The 16,260-nt window shown below is 49.3% G+C and overlaps 1 protein-coding gene across 1 annotated transcript in view; it reads right to left on the bottom strand.

Annotated features, from left to right (window-relative positions):
• LOC117042526 overlaps positions 1–16,260 on the bottom strand; it is a 76,976-nt gene that overhangs the window by 25,516 nt on the left and 35,200 nt on the right. The window contains 4 exon segments of the mRNA XM_033142068.1: positions 998–1,839; positions 9,832–10,722; positions 11,990–12,116; positions 13,981–14,770. Coding sequence (XP_032997959.1) covers positions 998–1,839; positions 9,832–10,722; positions 11,990–12,116; positions 13,981–14,770 — 2,650 coding nt within the window.

Genomic DNA, 16,260 nt, shown 5'->3' with positions numbered 1-16,260 from the left:
GGACCGAGTGAGGTACATTAGCTTCAATGGGCCTGAATCATAGACCCTGTGGATCATCTAGTCCAGGGGTCAGCAAACGTTTTCAGCAGGGGGCTGGCCCACTGTCCCTCAGACCTTGTGGGGGACCGGACTATATTTTTTTTGGGGGGGGGGGGAAACGAACGAATTCCTATGCCCGACGAATAACCCAGAGATGCATTTTAAATAAAAGCACACATTCTACTCATGTAAAAACTCCAGGCAGGCCCCACAAATAAGCCAGAGATGCATCTTAAATAAAAGCACACATTCTACTCATGTAAAAAACACCAGGCAGGCCCCACAAATAACCCAGAGATGCATTTTAAATAAAAGCACACATTCTACTCATGTAAAAAACACCAGGCAGGCCCCACAAATAACCCAGAGATGCATTTTAAATAAAAGCACACATTCTACTCATGTAAAAAACACCAGGCAGGCCCCACAAATAACCCAGAGATGCATTTTAAATAAAAGCACACATTCTACTCATGTAAAAAACACCAGGCAGGCCCCACAAATAACCCAGAGATGCATTTTAAATAAAAGCACACATGGGTAGAATGCGTGCTTTTATTTAAAATGCATCTCTGGGTTATTTGTGGGGCCTGCCTGGTGTTTTTACATGTAAAAACGCACTGATTCCCGGACCGTCTGCGGGCTGGATTTAGAAGACGATTGGGCCGGATCTAGCCCCCCGGCCTTAGTTTGCCTACCCATGATCTAATTCTAGTTCAACCCCCTTGCAATGCAGGAATATGCAGCTGTCCCATACAGGGATCGAACCTGCAACCTTGGCGTTATCAGCACCACGCTCCAACCCACAGAGCTTTCTGAGTATACCATTGCTATCCGTACACCATCAAGATACAGGCAGGACTGGTCCCAAGGTGCCTTGCAGCAGTTCCCCTTCCTCGCCCCACATTTTGTCGCTCTGGCCCCACCCCCCAAAAGCTCTCTGCAACTGCAGCCTCACCTGTTTCTGCGGCCCCTTGGCCTCTCGCTGCCTCAGCAAGAACCCCTCCGCCAGAGCCACCGCCTGGGAGCACGTTTCGGGCCCAGCCTCCCTCACCCATCCCTGGACCTCGGGCGGCAGGACGGCCAGGAACTGCTCCAGGATCAGCATCTCCAGGATCTGCTCCTTGCTGTGCCTCTGCACTTTGAGCCACCGGTGGCAAACGTCTCGCAGCCGGCTGTAGGCCCCCCTCGGCCCCTCGGCCTCCTGGTAGCAGAAATGCCGGAAGCGGTGGCACCACCGTTCCCGGGCCAGGGCGTCCCGGCGCAAGATGGCCGCCTTCACTTTCCCATAATCCTCTCTGTCCCCGTCTTCCAAGCCGCTGAAGGCCTGCTCCGCTTCTCCGCTGAGTGCCGGCAGGAGCCGGGCCGCCCACTCCTCCTGGGGCCATTGACAGGCTTTGGCCACTTGCTCGAAGGAGGCCAGGAAGCCCTTGGCATCCTCCCAAGGGGCAGCCTCTTCCGGTAGCGGAGGGATCGCCCAGTGCGTGTGGTGAGACTCCACCATTTTCAAGAACTCCTGCCACTGGGATTCCCAGTGCTGAAGCAGCCCAGCGCCCGGCTCCTGCTTCACCTTCTCTCCTGGTACCCTGGAGACAATGTCCCCCGTCCTCCCAGTCTGGAAAGCACAAAGGTCTCTCCCTCCTTCAACGAATTGCTCCCTCATTGTAGGACCACCATGGTCTTGGCCTTCCGTTTTCATGCCCATGGGCGGCCACTGCTTGAGCGCAGCCTGCACCAGGACATTGGGCTCGTTCTTCCTTCGACCTGCATCCATATCCTCTCTTCCTTTCTCTCCCGGAGCTCCCAGACGCCGACCGTGGGTGGCAGGGGTTCAGCTCCAGGGCCCACTCCCTCGGTGGTCTAGTCTGGCAAAGCCTGTGAAGATCCTCCGTTAACCGTCCGTCCGGCACTCAACGTCAAATCAGACTCTCAGGGAGCAGAGAACGCCCAGCTGAAACACACAATGAAAGAACTGTGTTAAAATGGGGAAATATCCAAGATAATAATAATAATAATAATAATAATAATAATAATAATAATAATAGAATCATAGAGTTGGAAGCTACTGATTTGATCCCGGAGTGTCCCTAATTCCGCTGCCGGTGCTGAGATCATGGGAATAAAATCATAGAATCCTAGAGTTGGAAGAGACCACAAGGGCCATCCAGTCCAACCCCCTGCCAAGCAGGAAACACCATCAAAGCATTCCTGACAGATGGCTGTCAAGCCTCTGCTTAAAGACCTCCAAAGAAGGAGACTCCACCACACTCCTTAGCAGCAAACAGCTCTTACTGTCAGGAAGTTCTTCCTAATGTTTAGGTGGAATCTTCTTTCTTGTAGTTTGAATCCATTGCTCCGTGTCCGCTTCTCTGGAATAATAATAATAATAATAATAATAATAATAATAATAATAATAATAATAATAATAATAATAATTTATTTATAGCCCACCCATCTGGCTTTGTTTCCCCAGCCACTCTGGGCGGCTTCCAACAAAACATTAAAATACAATAATCAATCAAACATTAAAACCTTCCCTAAACAGAGCTGCCTTCAGATGTCTTCTAAAAGTCTGGTAGTTGTTGTTCTCTTTGACATCTGATGGGAGGGAATTCCACAGGGCGGGCGCCACTACTGAGAAGACCCTCTGCCTGGTTCACTGTAACCTCACTTCTCGCAGTGAGAGAACTGCCAGAAGGCCCTTGGCGCTGGATCCGGGCTGTGTCTGGGCTGAATGATGGGGGTGGAGACGCTCCTTCAGGTATACAGGACCAAGGCCATTTAGGGCTTTAAAGCTCAGCACCAACACCTTGAATTGTGCTCGGAAGCGTACTGGGAGCCAATGTAGGTCTTTCAGGACCTGTGTTACAATGTTCTCGGTGGCTACTCCCAGTCACCAGTCTAGCTGCCGCATTCTGGATTAATTGCAGCTTCCGGGTCACCTTCAAAGGTAGCCCCACGTAGAGCGCATTGCAGTAGTCCAAGCGGGAGATAACCAGAGCATGCACCACTCTGGCGAGACAGTCCGTGGGCAGGTAGGGTCTCAGCCTGCGTACCTGATGGAGCTGATAAACAGCTGCCCTGGAAACAGAATTAACCTGCGCCTCCATGGACAGCTGCGAGTCCAAAATGAATGAGAAAAAGATTCCTTTGGCTCTGCCTGCGACAGACCGACGCCATCGGGCACTGAACTGGGCCGGCGGGTCATTACGAAAAGTAATTTTTTAAACAAATTGGCACCTGGGTTTGCTTCCCTTCCTCCCTCTTGCTCCTTTTCCCTTTGTAGAGACTTGTTTTTATTGATTGCATTGGAGGGGAAGAAATTCTGGCTGAATATTTGGAAGAACCCTCCTGGAACAGCCTCCCTCAGAAGATGGTGGACTCCTCTTCATTGGAGACTTTAAAAAAGATGCTGGATGTGCCATGGGTCACTCAGGGGTGCTTCAGCTGTGATTATTGTGTTGCCCCCGGGGGTTGGACTAGATGACCCTTGGGTCCCTTCCAATGCTATAATATGATTCTATGTATTTGTTTAAAAAAAAATATGATTTGTTTGTTTGCTTTTCTGATCAAAGTTTTACAATCACATATCCAATATACAGCACATTAACAAGATTCCAAAGAAGCCATTGCAATTCTGGGCTGCATCAATAGGAGTATAGCGTCTAGATCAAGGGAGGTAATAGTACCACTGTATTCCGCTCTGGTCAGACCTCACCTGGAGTACTGTGTCCAGTTCTGGACACCACAGTTCAAGAAGGATACTGACAAGCTGGAACGTGTCCAGAGGAGGGCAACCAAAATGGTCAAAGGCCTGGAAACAATGCCTTATGAGGAACGGCTTAGGGAGCTGGGTATGTTTAGCCTGGAGAAGAGAAGGTTAAGGGGTGATCTGATAGCCATGTTCAAATATATAAAAGGATGTCATATAGAGGAGGGAGAAAGGTTGTTTTCTGCTGCTCCAGAGAAGCGGACACGGGGCAATGGATTCAAACTACAAGAAAGAAGATTCCACCTAAACATTAGGAAGAACTTCCTGACAGTGAGAGCTGTTGGACAGTGGAATTTGCTGCCAAGGAGTGTGGTGGAGTCTCCTTCTTTGGAGGTCTTTAAGCAGAGGCTTGACAGCCATCTGTCAGGAATGCTTTGATGGTGTTTCCTGCTTGGCAGGGGGTTGGACTGGATGGCCCTTGGGGTCTCTTCCAACTCTAGGATTCTATGAATCTCCTGGACTTTCCTCCTCCCTTTTGTGGGTCCTATCGTTAGTCATTTCCTCCTGCATCTTTTATGATAATCCAAATCTTCTACATCTCCATTATGTTCAAAATTCACCATTAAACTACAACTGTTAATCCACGATTCTGTGCATGTAAGCTGTCCTGGGAGCCTTTCTGGCTGAAGAACAGGTATAAAATTCTAATTAATTAATTAGTAAAATCTCTCGATGCCAGGGGTTAAACTGGAGACCTTCTGGCTGTATTTTTTTAATTCAGGTATATGCCCTGGATCACGACCTACAACTAATATAGTACCGTAGATAAAATGCATGCTACAAAAACCCATTGAGCTGTGTGTGTGTGTCTTATCATTCATACATATCCACTGAGAAGTAACTCCCATTGAATTCAATGAAGCTTACTCCCCAAAAGCTGGGCACAAAATTGAAGCTTTGTTTTAAGGAATTCCTTGCTTTTCAAACTTGCTTTAGCCTGCTCTCATTATACAATGCCATTTATTATTATTATTATTATTATTATTATTATTATTAATAATAATAATTTTGTCAATAATCTTTGGGTCGTTACTTTCATTATTGCACATGCTTTTCCAAATGCATTCCTTGTGATTCTGTGATGCGCTTTGAAATCATACAGAAAGAAAAGCTGGGTAGAAATGTTAAAATGAAATGAAATAATCCCAGTGTGGACTGAATACCAGTTACTGAGAATCGCTAGTGGCGATCATGCAGTGGTGCTAAGGTTCTGCTAGCAGAATTCCCATTGGGGCACTAGGTTGGCCACTGTGAGAATCATAGAATCATAAGGCTGGGACCCTGAGGGTCATCTAGCCCAACCCCCCATGCGATGCAGGAATCTCAACTAAAGCATCCCTGAGAAATGTCCACCCAACCTCTGCTGAAAAACTTTCAAGGAAGGAGAGTCCACAACTTCACAATGGAGTCCATTCCATGCTCAAACGGCTCTTACTATCAGAAAGTTCTTCCTGATGTTTAGTCGGAATCTCCTTCCTTGTGACTTGAAGCCATGGGTTCGAGTCCTACCATCCAGAGCAGGAGAAAACAATCTTGCTCCATCTCCCGCGGGACAGCCCTTGGGAGGTTTGGACATTGGAAATCAACAGTATAAATCTGAAGATGCGCACAGCACTCAGCTAGAAAGACCGACGGCCTCCCTCTTCACCCCAGGGTGGCGGGTTCGAGCCCCACGCTGGGCACAAAGATTGCTGCATTGCAGGGGGTTGGACTAGATGACCCCCAGGGTCCCTTTTCAACTCTACGATCCTGCGATTCTATGACCCTGGACTGCAGGGGCACTGATCCCGATGAACGAAGAGCATGAGACTTTTACTCTCAGGGCCGTGGGTTTGAGCCCCATGGTGGGGAAAAAAAGATTCCTGCATTGCAGGGGGTTGGACTAATGACCCCCGGGGTCCCTACGATTCTATGACCTTGGGACTGCAGCAGGGGCAACCAACTCTGGACTGACTCCGGATCAGGCAGCTTCAGCATCAGCAACCATAATGCAGAACCGCATCGTGCAGAATTCTCTCTCTCTCTCTCTGCCCCGCAAAAACCAATGCCTTGCCCATCATGTTGCAAAATGCAACACAGAAGCATTCATAACCCAGGGCAGCAGGCTGCCTCTCCCTCCCTTCACCCTCCCCTTCCAGGCAGGGATTTCCCAGCCTCTGCGCGCGTGCAAAGCGCCCCCTTGCCACTTACCCAAGATCCTCCGCCCTCTCCAAAAAAACCCCAAACCGGAATGGATCGCCCTGCCCAGGTTACACCCGCTCCCGGGGAAAAAGTGCATTCAAAAGAGACCGTTTCCGGGACGGGGGAAAACACTGCGAGAAGAGAGATGCTCCCTTCTAGGAGGAGCGGGTTCTCCGGTTGCCACCCTTTCCCTGGGTGCAAATCCAAAACTGGATTTATGCCTTCATCATGCATCCCGATCCTTCGCTTCCAGGCTGGAAACTCTTTCTTGCTGTCTCTGCACTTGATGTTTTATATAGGGTTTCTCCCCCTTTGCATTAGAGAGGTTTGAAAGCTGCAAGCCATCTTATATAGGAGAGCAGCAAAGGGTGTCGGGAATTGTAGTTCGGCCCTAGTAGGCGTCGTGGCTCCGATTCAATAAGTCTTGTGCTTTTGCAACTTTGGCTGTGATAAGCTGCTAATAAGCCTTTCAAATCATGACGGGAGTGTGTCATTGTTCGGTTTGTTATTATTATATGTACTATTCTGTTTATGCTGTGTAATTTTGTGTTTATACCCCAGATGCGCAGGGAACAATAACAAAAAGAACCACCATAACCACCCTGTGATCGAAATAATTTTTTTTTAAATAGTCTAGTAGCACCTTAGAGATCAACTAAGCGATCCTTGGATTAAACGCGGTATATAAATTTAATCCCCTTCATGGATCACTGCCTTGTCGTGGCGAAGGGGCTTGAATTACTCAGGGGAGCTATGGACAGGTCAAGATGGACAGGTCATAGTGGAGAGTTTGGACCAAACGTGATCCACCTGGAGAAGGAACTGGCAAGCCACTCCAGTATCCCTGCCAAGAAAACTCCATGGACAAAGACAACAGGCATATAAAAGATATGACGCTGGAAGATGAGCCCCTCAGGTCGGAAGGCGTCCAACATGCTACTGGGGAAGAGCGGAGGACAAGTACAAGTAGATCCAGAGCTGATGAAGCGGCTGGGCCAAAGCCGAAAGGACGCTCAATTGTGGATATGCCTGGAAGCGAAAGGAAAGTCCAATGCTGTAAAGAAAAGTATTGCATAGGACTAACATGAGTTTGGCCAAACTGCGAGAGGCAGTGAAGGATGGGCGTGCCTGGCGTGCTCTGGTCCATGGGGTCACGAAGAGTCGGACACGACTGAACGACTGAACAACAACAATAAATTTAATAAATGAAATAATGTCAGGTGGGACATCTGCAGCCAAATCCTTGTTCTGGTACAGAGAGCGAACTCTCGGATGGATCCTGCGCCCATTGCTTTTATCCCTGGGGGTATGCATACCCCTAAACATTGTGTGAAATCTAAGTTTGGCCTCGTTGAGGGGCAGTATTTCAATATGAATAGGAAATGAATAGGAAAATGAAAGTATCCTTAAACATTTTTTTAAAGAAAAAAACCACTGCCTGCACCAAACACGCCTCGCAGGGTTGTTGTGTGGCTGGAAGTCTTAACCTGTCGTGAATCTTCTTTTGCAATGGGCTGAGACACAATATGTATTATTATTATTAGAATTTATATACTGCCCTATACCCACAGGGCGGTTCATAGAATAATTTTCAAAGGTCTCCAACTGTCAAACTGCCAAAGAATTTGGTGCTGTTCTAATCCTTGGACCAAGATAACGGCCTTGATCTCTGCGCCATCATTTTCCTCTTCTGTTTCCATTGCTCTCAGCTGGATCACTGCCCTCCCATCAGATGTCAATGAGATAAATAGCTACACAACTTTCAGAAGACGCCTGAAAGCAGTCCTGTATACATTACTACTGGGAAAACCATAGCTTTAACTATACGGACCTTTGCCGGCAAGGTGATGTGTTTGCTTTCTAAGATGCTGTCTAGGTTTGTCATTGCTTTTCTCCCAAGAAGCAGGCGTCTTCTAATTTCGTGACTGCTGTCACCATCTGCAGTGATCATGGAGCCCAAGAAAGCAAAATCTCTCACTGCCTCCATTTCTTCCCCTTCTGTTTGCCAGGAGGTGATGGGACCAGTGGCCACGATCTTAGTTGAGCTTCAGACCATATTTTGCGCTCTCCTCTTTCACCCTCATTAAAAGGTTCTTTAATTCCTCCTCACTTTCTGCCATCCAGGTTGTATCATCAGCACCTTAGAGACCAACTAAGTTTGTGCTTGGTATGAGCTTTCGTGTGCATGCATGTATCTGAAGAAGTGTGCATGCACACGAAAGCTCATACCAAGAACAAACTTAGTTGGTCTCTAAGGTGCTGCTGGAAGGAATTTTTTGTTTTATTTTGTTTTGACTATGGCAGACCAACACGGCTACCTACCTGTAACTGGATATCACAGAGTTGGGAAAAGGCTCAGAAAACACTCGCCAAACTCGGAGCGTCTCCCCTGTGCGGAGAGGTTTCAACGTTTGGGGATTTTTTTCGGTTTAGAGGGAAATGAGAGAAAGAGGCAACGAGACAGAACTTTATAAAATTATGCACGGTCCATCTTATGGGCTGCTTGTTACATTTATTTTATTTTGAGGAGGGAAAACTAATGCGTGGCACGGAGAAAGAAATGCAAGCCATGGGGAACACCGTTAACGTGCTTCTCGCGCTCCCATAACACCAGACATCCAATGAAGCCGAATGCTGGACGAAAGAAAAGTATTTCACAGTTCAACTGTGGAACTCACTGCCACAGGAAGCACCAACGGCCACTGATTTTTTAAAAAGAGAAATTCATGGAGAGGGCTATCGAGTGACTACGATAATTTTTTTTTTATTTGTACCTCACCCATCTGTCTGAAGGCAGTAATTATAGAATCATAGAATCATAGAGTTGGAAGAGACCACAAGGGCCATCCAGTCCAACCCCCTGCCAAGCAGGAAACACCATCAAAGCATTCCTGACAGATGGCTGTCAAGCCTCCGCTTAAAGACCTCCAAAGAAGGAGACTCCACCACACTCCTTGGCAGCAAATTCCACTGTCGGACAGCTCTTACTGTCAGGAAGTTCTTCCTAATGTTTAGGTGGAATCTTCTTTCTTGTAGTTTGAATCCATTGCCCCGTGTCCGCTTCTCTGGAGCAGCAGAAAACAACCTTTCACCCTCCTCTATATGACATCCTTTTATATATTTGAACATGGCTATCATGTCACCCCTTAACCTTCTCCTCTCCAGGCTAAACATACCCAGCTCCCTAAGCCGTTCCTCATAAGGCATCGTTTCCAGGCCTTTGACCATTTTGGTTGCCCTCCTCTGGACACCTTCCAGCTTGTCAGTATCCTTCTTGAACTGTGGTGCCCAGAACTGGACCCAGTATTCCACGTGAGGTCTGACCAGAGCGGAATACAGTGGTACTATTACTTCCCTTGATCTAGATGCTATACTATTGATGCAGCCCAGAATTGCATTGGCTTTTTCAGCTGCTGCATCACACTGTTGACTCATGTCAAGTTTATGGTCTACCAAGACTCCTAGATCCCTTTCACATGTACTGCTCTCAAGCCAGGTGTCACCCATCCTGTATTTGTGCCTTTCATTTTTTTTGCCCAAGTGTAGTACTTTACATTTATCCCTGTTAAAATTCATCTTGTTTGCTTTGGCCCAGTTCTCTAATCTGTTAAGGTCATTTTGAATTGTGATCCTGTCCTCTGGGGTATTAGCCACTCCTCCCAATTTGTTGTCATCTGCAAACTTGATCAGGATGCTCTCAAGCCCATCATCCAAGTCATTGATAAAGATGTTGAATAAGACCAAATGCCTTCGAAACATGATTTGCGGGCAGCAAAAAGCAAGGAGCAAACACCGTTTATATACATTAACTTTAGGAGGGAAGAAAAACCCATGAAATTAGACTGCCGAAGGTTCAAGATGGATTCTCTGGTGTCTGATAAGATGCTTGCTCCGGTAGAAGCTCTCTTCGCACTTGGAGCATTGGAAGGGTTTCTTCCCAATGTGGCTTCTCTGGTGTCTAAAAAGGGTGGACTTGTCGCAAAAGCGTTTGCTGCACTGGGAGCATTCGAAGGGCTTCTCCCCGGTGTGGTTTCTCTGGTGCGTGGTAAGGTGCTGGCTCTGGTTGAAGCTCTTCCCGCACTCGGAGCAGGTAAACGGTTTCTCGCCCGTGTGGTTCCGCTGGTGCGTGATAAGATGTTGCCTCTGGCTGAAGCTCTTCCCGCACTCGGAGCAGGCGTACGGCTTCTCCCCCGTGTGGGTCCTCCGGTGCCTTATCAGGCCGGATTTGTGGCAGAAGTTTTTCCCGCAGTCCGAGCATTTGTAGGGCTTCTCCCCCGTGTGGATTCTCTTGTGTGAGATGAGGTTCGTGCTCCGGTTGAACCTCTTCCCGCAGTTCAGGCAAACGTAGGGCTTCTCCCCCGTGTGGGTTCGCTGGTGGCTGTTGAGGTCCGAGCGCCGGCGGAAGATCTTCCCACAGACCGAGCAGTCGTGCGGCTTCTCCCCCGTGTGGATTCCACGGAGGTTCGATTCGTCTCGGAACAGCTTCTCGCTCACTGTGCTTCTGGTGCGCTTCTTCCTTTTGAGGGTGCCCTGCTGGGCTGAGATTTTGCAGACGTCGTCGTCATCCAGGCAAGGGATGAATTTCCCCCTCCACATCTCCATTTCACGGCTCCGGAGCTTCTCTGACTTTCCTTGGCTCCCATCTTTTTCCTCCAGCTCCTGACCCATTGCTCTTCCTTGTGGGACCCAGGATCGTTCTCCACCAGTAGCACACTGGTCCCTGTCACCTGCTGAAATAACGAAAGGAGATTGTTAGGAACGAACTGGAGCAACTAACCCTATTATATCATCCTGCCTCGTTGGAGGTTTTTAGAAGGCCATCTGTCACAGATGCTTCAGCTGAGCAGGGCCGTCTTAAGCCCAGCTGGCGCCCTGGTGCAAAGATCCCTCCGGCGCCCCTCACGCTCTGCAGGGCAGGACTAGGCTCGGTGGGCAGCCAGAGGGAATGGCGCAGCTGGCGGGGACACCGGGCAGGGCCAGGCTGCGGATGCGGGGAGGCCGTCGGCGAGCCTCCCGTCGGCACGGCAGCCAGGGCGCGCGCGCAAGAGTGTGCAAGTGAAGCCCGCGCACAGTGCAGCACCCTGGAGCAGTGCCGCCGCCGCTGCCATCGGCTGGGTCCGGATTGGCCGAGCTGCCCGGAGAACGACGGGTCCGGGGCTGAGAAACGGGAATTGAAGCTCCAGGGTGACTGGGTGGGGAAGGAGTGTCGGGGCGGGGAAGGAGGAGGCAGCATTAGCAGGTGCAAAGTGCAAAGCCGCAGGTGGAGGCACGGCAGGGGTGCATTCAGGCAGGGCGAAGGCAGCAGCGGGGCGGAGCTCAGAGGAGCAGAGGCAGAGGCGGGGGAGGGAGCCGGCCTCTGCCCTTGCGCACGCCTCTGAAAGGAAGAGGGGCTCTTCTGGACTTGGAAGGAGAGAGGAGGGCTCCCTCTTTCTATACCGGAGCGCCCCTGAAGTACTGGTAGTCAAAGGGAAGAGAGGACGGGTTTTCCAAGCCACTTTTCTCTCCCCGCAAGCGTGACTTCAGAGAAGTGTGACTAGCCCAAGGTCACCCAGCAGCTGCATGTGGAGGAGTGGAGACGCGAACCCGGTTCACCAGATTATGAGTCTACCGCTCTTAACCACTACACCACACTGGCTCTATTAGCAACAATAATAGTTATTTTTTCATTATTTATACCCCGCCCATCTGGCTGGGCCTCCCCAGCCACTCTAGGCAGCTCCCAACAGAATATTAAAAACACGATAAAACACCAAACATTAAAAACTTGCCTAAAGCCAGTTTCAGGGGTATTTCAATGTAGGAATGGCTAAGTCAATGCAAGTGAACAGGAAGATGAAACAAGTCTGTTGTGGATTGTGGATTTTTGAGGGGTTTCTCTACTGAGACCTTTCATGGGCATCACAGAAGGTACCGGGCACCCCAAGTTGGTGATTCCCTGCGTCAGGGCATTATACCTACTTGAAACGACACAGTAATTCACGGGAGGCGAGCCCTTACCCAGCACGCTGGAGACCCCCTCATTTTCCCGCTTGAACTCCCCGCCGAGTTGCCTCTGGGTGGTTTCCGGCGATGCCCCCACATTTCCAGCAAAGGTCACAGCATCCTCTTGGAACGCCCCTGGCACCTGAAATACCGTCAACGTTTTAGTCAAGACACAAAGCGGTCCAGACACTGTTTCACAGAACAACAGCAGCAGTGAGGAAGGGGATCAGACCAGAGATAAGGTCTAAGTCTGATGGATGGGTGGGACCATCGCAGCAATGTCCAGTGATCCATTTCTGGCTTCGTAAGAATATGAGAACCGCCTGCACTCTCAGCATCCGGAACAAACTACAGTTCCCAGGATTCTTTGCGGAGGGGATCTGTCAGGATGTCCTACACATGAGTAGGACCTTGGCAGAGACACATGCCCGAATGGCATGTTCCCTCCCTCCTGGGTGATTGTTCGGGAGCTTCAAAAGCTTTCTTCAGCCTGAACATCACAGCGACTGATGCCAGAAGACATTAGCACACTTAGGGATCCTCAGAGGTTTGCGCAGTTGCGTAACAGAACTCAGCAACTCAGCATCTTGGCTAATCTACTTTATTTACATATAAATACACACGGAGCACTTCAACATGGCTCCCTCTCTCTCTATCATCAGGCAGCAAAGAGGAAGAACAAAGGACAAAAGTCCCACTTCAGGGAACACAGTAAGACAAACATCCTGTCTTCGTCACATCCCATTCCTGTGGAATCAAAACACACACCGTCATGTGATAGACAACAATCTCATGACTGCACACGGGGAATGAATCTCCAACAGAATCAAGGCTGTTTACGTGTTTTAGCTGTCGTGTGGATGTTCCCTGGGGCAGCAGAGGACAAGGAGAAGAAGAGAATTACTGTATAGAACAAGTACAAATACCTGCTGGAAATGTAAAGAAAAAGAAGGTACCTTTTACCATATGTGGTGGATGTGTAGGATAACAATAACTTTCTGAAAACAAAATCGAAAATTCTTTCTAGTAGCACCTTAGAGACCAACTGAGTTTGTTCCTGGTACAAACTCAGTTGGTCTCTAAGGTGCTACTAGAAAGAATTTTCGATTTTGTTTTGACTATGGCAGACCAACACGGCTACCCACTAATAACTTTCTGGGAGGTGATATATAATTAAATGGGGAAAAAGCTTTTTTATTAGGAATTATGATTATAATTATTAGGAATTACAAGTACTGAGATACCAAAGGACCAGAAAAAGACTTTTTATGTACGCGACAACTGCCGCACAGATGTTATTTGCCCAGAGGTGGAAGGAAGAAACAATCCTGACCAGGGAAGAATGACAAACCAGGTTGATGGACTATGCTGAAATGGCAAAATTATTGGGGAAGCTCAGGAACCAAGAGGACAAGAACTTTAAAAAAGAATGGGAAAATTTATATCTTACTTAGGAGACAATTTTAAGCAGATGAAAACATTAGCAGGATTTTAACCACACTTGTAAAGTAACAGAAACTACGGACAATTTAGATGGATTAAAAACGTGGATAATGGACTGATATGCAGTTGTAAATGTTGATATTAGGACCCATGGAGGGGATGGGGGGAAGTCCTGAGATTCAGAGTAATCTCTTTACATGGCTTTTTTTATATAATTGACTTTGTTTAAGTCTATAATTTCTAAAATCAAATAAAAATTATTCCAAAAAAGAAGAAGGAAAAGAGGAGAATTAGGATAGCTATTTTCTAATAAAGGCTGTCACATGGAAGATGGAGCAAGCTTGTGTTCTCCTCTGGAAGGTAGGACTCGAACACATGGCTTCAAGCTGCAAGAAAGGAGATTCCAGCTAAACATCCGGAAGAACTGATGGACAACAAAGGGCATGGCCTGAGAAGGGTCCTGAGGGCCAGAGAGAGGCCTGCATTTGGCCCCTGTGCCTGAGGCTCCCCACCCTTGGTCTCCACCTGCCTCAGGGGAAAATCCCAGGATGAGGCACTCTCACCTGCCCTCCCGCTTTCTCCGCCTCCTGGTGCCTCAGGAGAAATTCCTCTGCCAGGGCCACGGCCTGCACACAGCTCTCCGAGCCTCGTTCCTTCACCCAGCTCCCCATTTCCGAGGGCAGCACAGCCAGGAACTGCTCCAGAATCACCAGGTCCAGCATCTGCTCCTTCGTGCTCCTCTCTGGCTTCAGCCACTGCGCACACAGTTCCCGGAGCCGCCCGTAGACCTCGCGAGGACTCCGGGCTTCCCGGTAACAGAGCTGTCTGAAAAGCCGACGCTGGGCCTCTGTGCTGGCGGAGTCCTCCATCTTGATCGCTTGTCCGGTATCGCTAGTGGCATCCGCCCTCCCATCAGCTTGCTGGGCTGCTCTGTTAAAAGGAAGGACCCCATTCTGACTCTGTTCTTGAGTCTGTTTCGGGGACAGGGCGTTCTTGTCTTCACCCCACGGCACGGCTTCTGGCAGCTGTGGGTCGCCCTCGCCAGAGTGAGGGGTCTGCACCGCCTTCAGGAATTCCTGCCACTGGGCTTCCCAGCGGAGCGACGACAGACCCTCATCTGGCTCCTGCTTAATGCGCTGCAGCTCTTCCCAGCGTTTGGGGACGCCAATGGCCGCTGACTGAGAGTCTGGTGAGCTGTCTCCTGCCCCTGTTGCCCCTCCGAGGCCCTGAAGCTCCTCTGGCTCCATCTTCATCTCTGGGTCCCTGCTTTCATCCGGCACGGCCTGCAGCTGGAGAGTCAGGGCAGGGGACCTATCTGCTTGCTCCACCGCCATCCCGCCTCCCAGGCTTAGCCTGAGAACCAGTGTGATGTAGTGGTTAAGAGCGGCAGACTCGTAATCTGGTGAACCGGGTTCGCGTCTCTGCTCCTCCACATGCAGCTGCTGGGTGACCTCACGCTTCTTTGAAGTCTCTCAGCCTCACTCACCTCACAGAGTGTTTGTTATGGGGGAGGAAGGGAAAGGAGAATGTTAGCCGCTTTGAGACTCCTTTGGGTAGTGATAAAGCGAGATTTCAAATCCAAACTCCTCCTCTTCTTCTTCTCTAGCCCCCGTCCCGCAACGCCGCTGGGAACCAGAGCTGCTGTGTCAACGCAAAAGGGGGTTCAGAAGGGCTCCTTCAGAGATGCCTCATCCCCGGCCCGCAGAAAGGTCATTCAAAAGGAGGCGGCCTTCCTGGGTGGACGACAAACAACTCACCTGAAGGGAAAGAGACAAACAGCCATGAGACAACAAATGAGGTTTAAAGACACTCTCAAGGCAAATTTTTACAAAATCTAGTACAGTACAGTGATAGGGGTGCCTGGCGTGCTCCGGTCCATGGGGTCACGAAGAGTCGGACACGACTGAACAACGAAGTACAGTGATACCTCTGTATCCAAAATCCATTCCAGAAGTTCGACTTCCAAAACATTTGGAAACCAAGGCATGGCTTCCAATTGGCTGCAGGAAGCTCCTGCAGCCAATCGGAAGCCACAGAACCCATATCGGACATTTGGGTTCCAAAGAACGTTCGCAAACCGGAACACTCACTTCCGGGTTTGCAGCATTTGGGAGCCAAAACGTTCAAGTCGCAAGGCGTTTGACTTCCGAGGTACAACTGTATAAGCACTGATAACTGGAAAGAACTGACCTGTGAGCACTCCAACTGGAGAACAGCCTTGACCAAAGGTGTCATGGGCTTTGAAGACGCTCGAACTCAGGACGAAAGGGAGAAACGTGCTAAGAGGAAGGCAGGCTTGGCAAACCCTCACCGTGATCAACTCCCGTCCTGAAACCTATGTCCCCACTGTGAAAGGACGTGTGGATCCAGAACTGGCCTGCACAGCCACTTACGAACTCACTGTTAAAACTGGATTCGTGAAAGACAATCTTACTCGGCTACAAGGGATTGCCTAAGAAGAAGACAAATGCACAGAACTGAGTGATTCTGAGGAATGTCTTTCTCTTTGGGGTACACAAAATGAAAGGCTGGCAACATTTCACTGGAGAGCCAGGGTGGCATAATGGTTAGAATGCTGGACTAGGAACTGGGAGAGCAGGGTTCGAATCCCCACTCAGTCATGAAGCTCACTGGGTGATCCTGGACCAGTCACCGGCTTCCCTCTCCACCAGCAATCTGTATCTTCTCCATCAGCAGGTTGCAGATTCGATCCCTGTAAGGGACAATGCATATTCTTGCATTGCAAGGGGTGCAGACCCTCCAAGTGTCCCTATTTTCCAGGGACATCCCTGATTTAGAGAAGCCGTCCCAGTTTCTGGATTTGATCCCAGAATGTCCCACTT

The sequence above is a fragment of the Lacerta agilis genome, chromosome 2, assembly GCF_009819535.1.
Source record: "Lacerta agilis isolate rLacAgi1 chromosome 2, rLacAgi1.pri, whole genome shotgun sequence".
In the NCBI taxonomy this organism is placed as follows: domain Eukaryota; kingdom Metazoa; phylum Chordata; class Lepidosauria; order Squamata; family Lacertidae; genus Lacerta; species Lacerta agilis.
The sequence above is the reverse complement of the archived record's forward strand: the minus strand, read 5'-3'. Positions and strand labels throughout refer to the sequence as shown.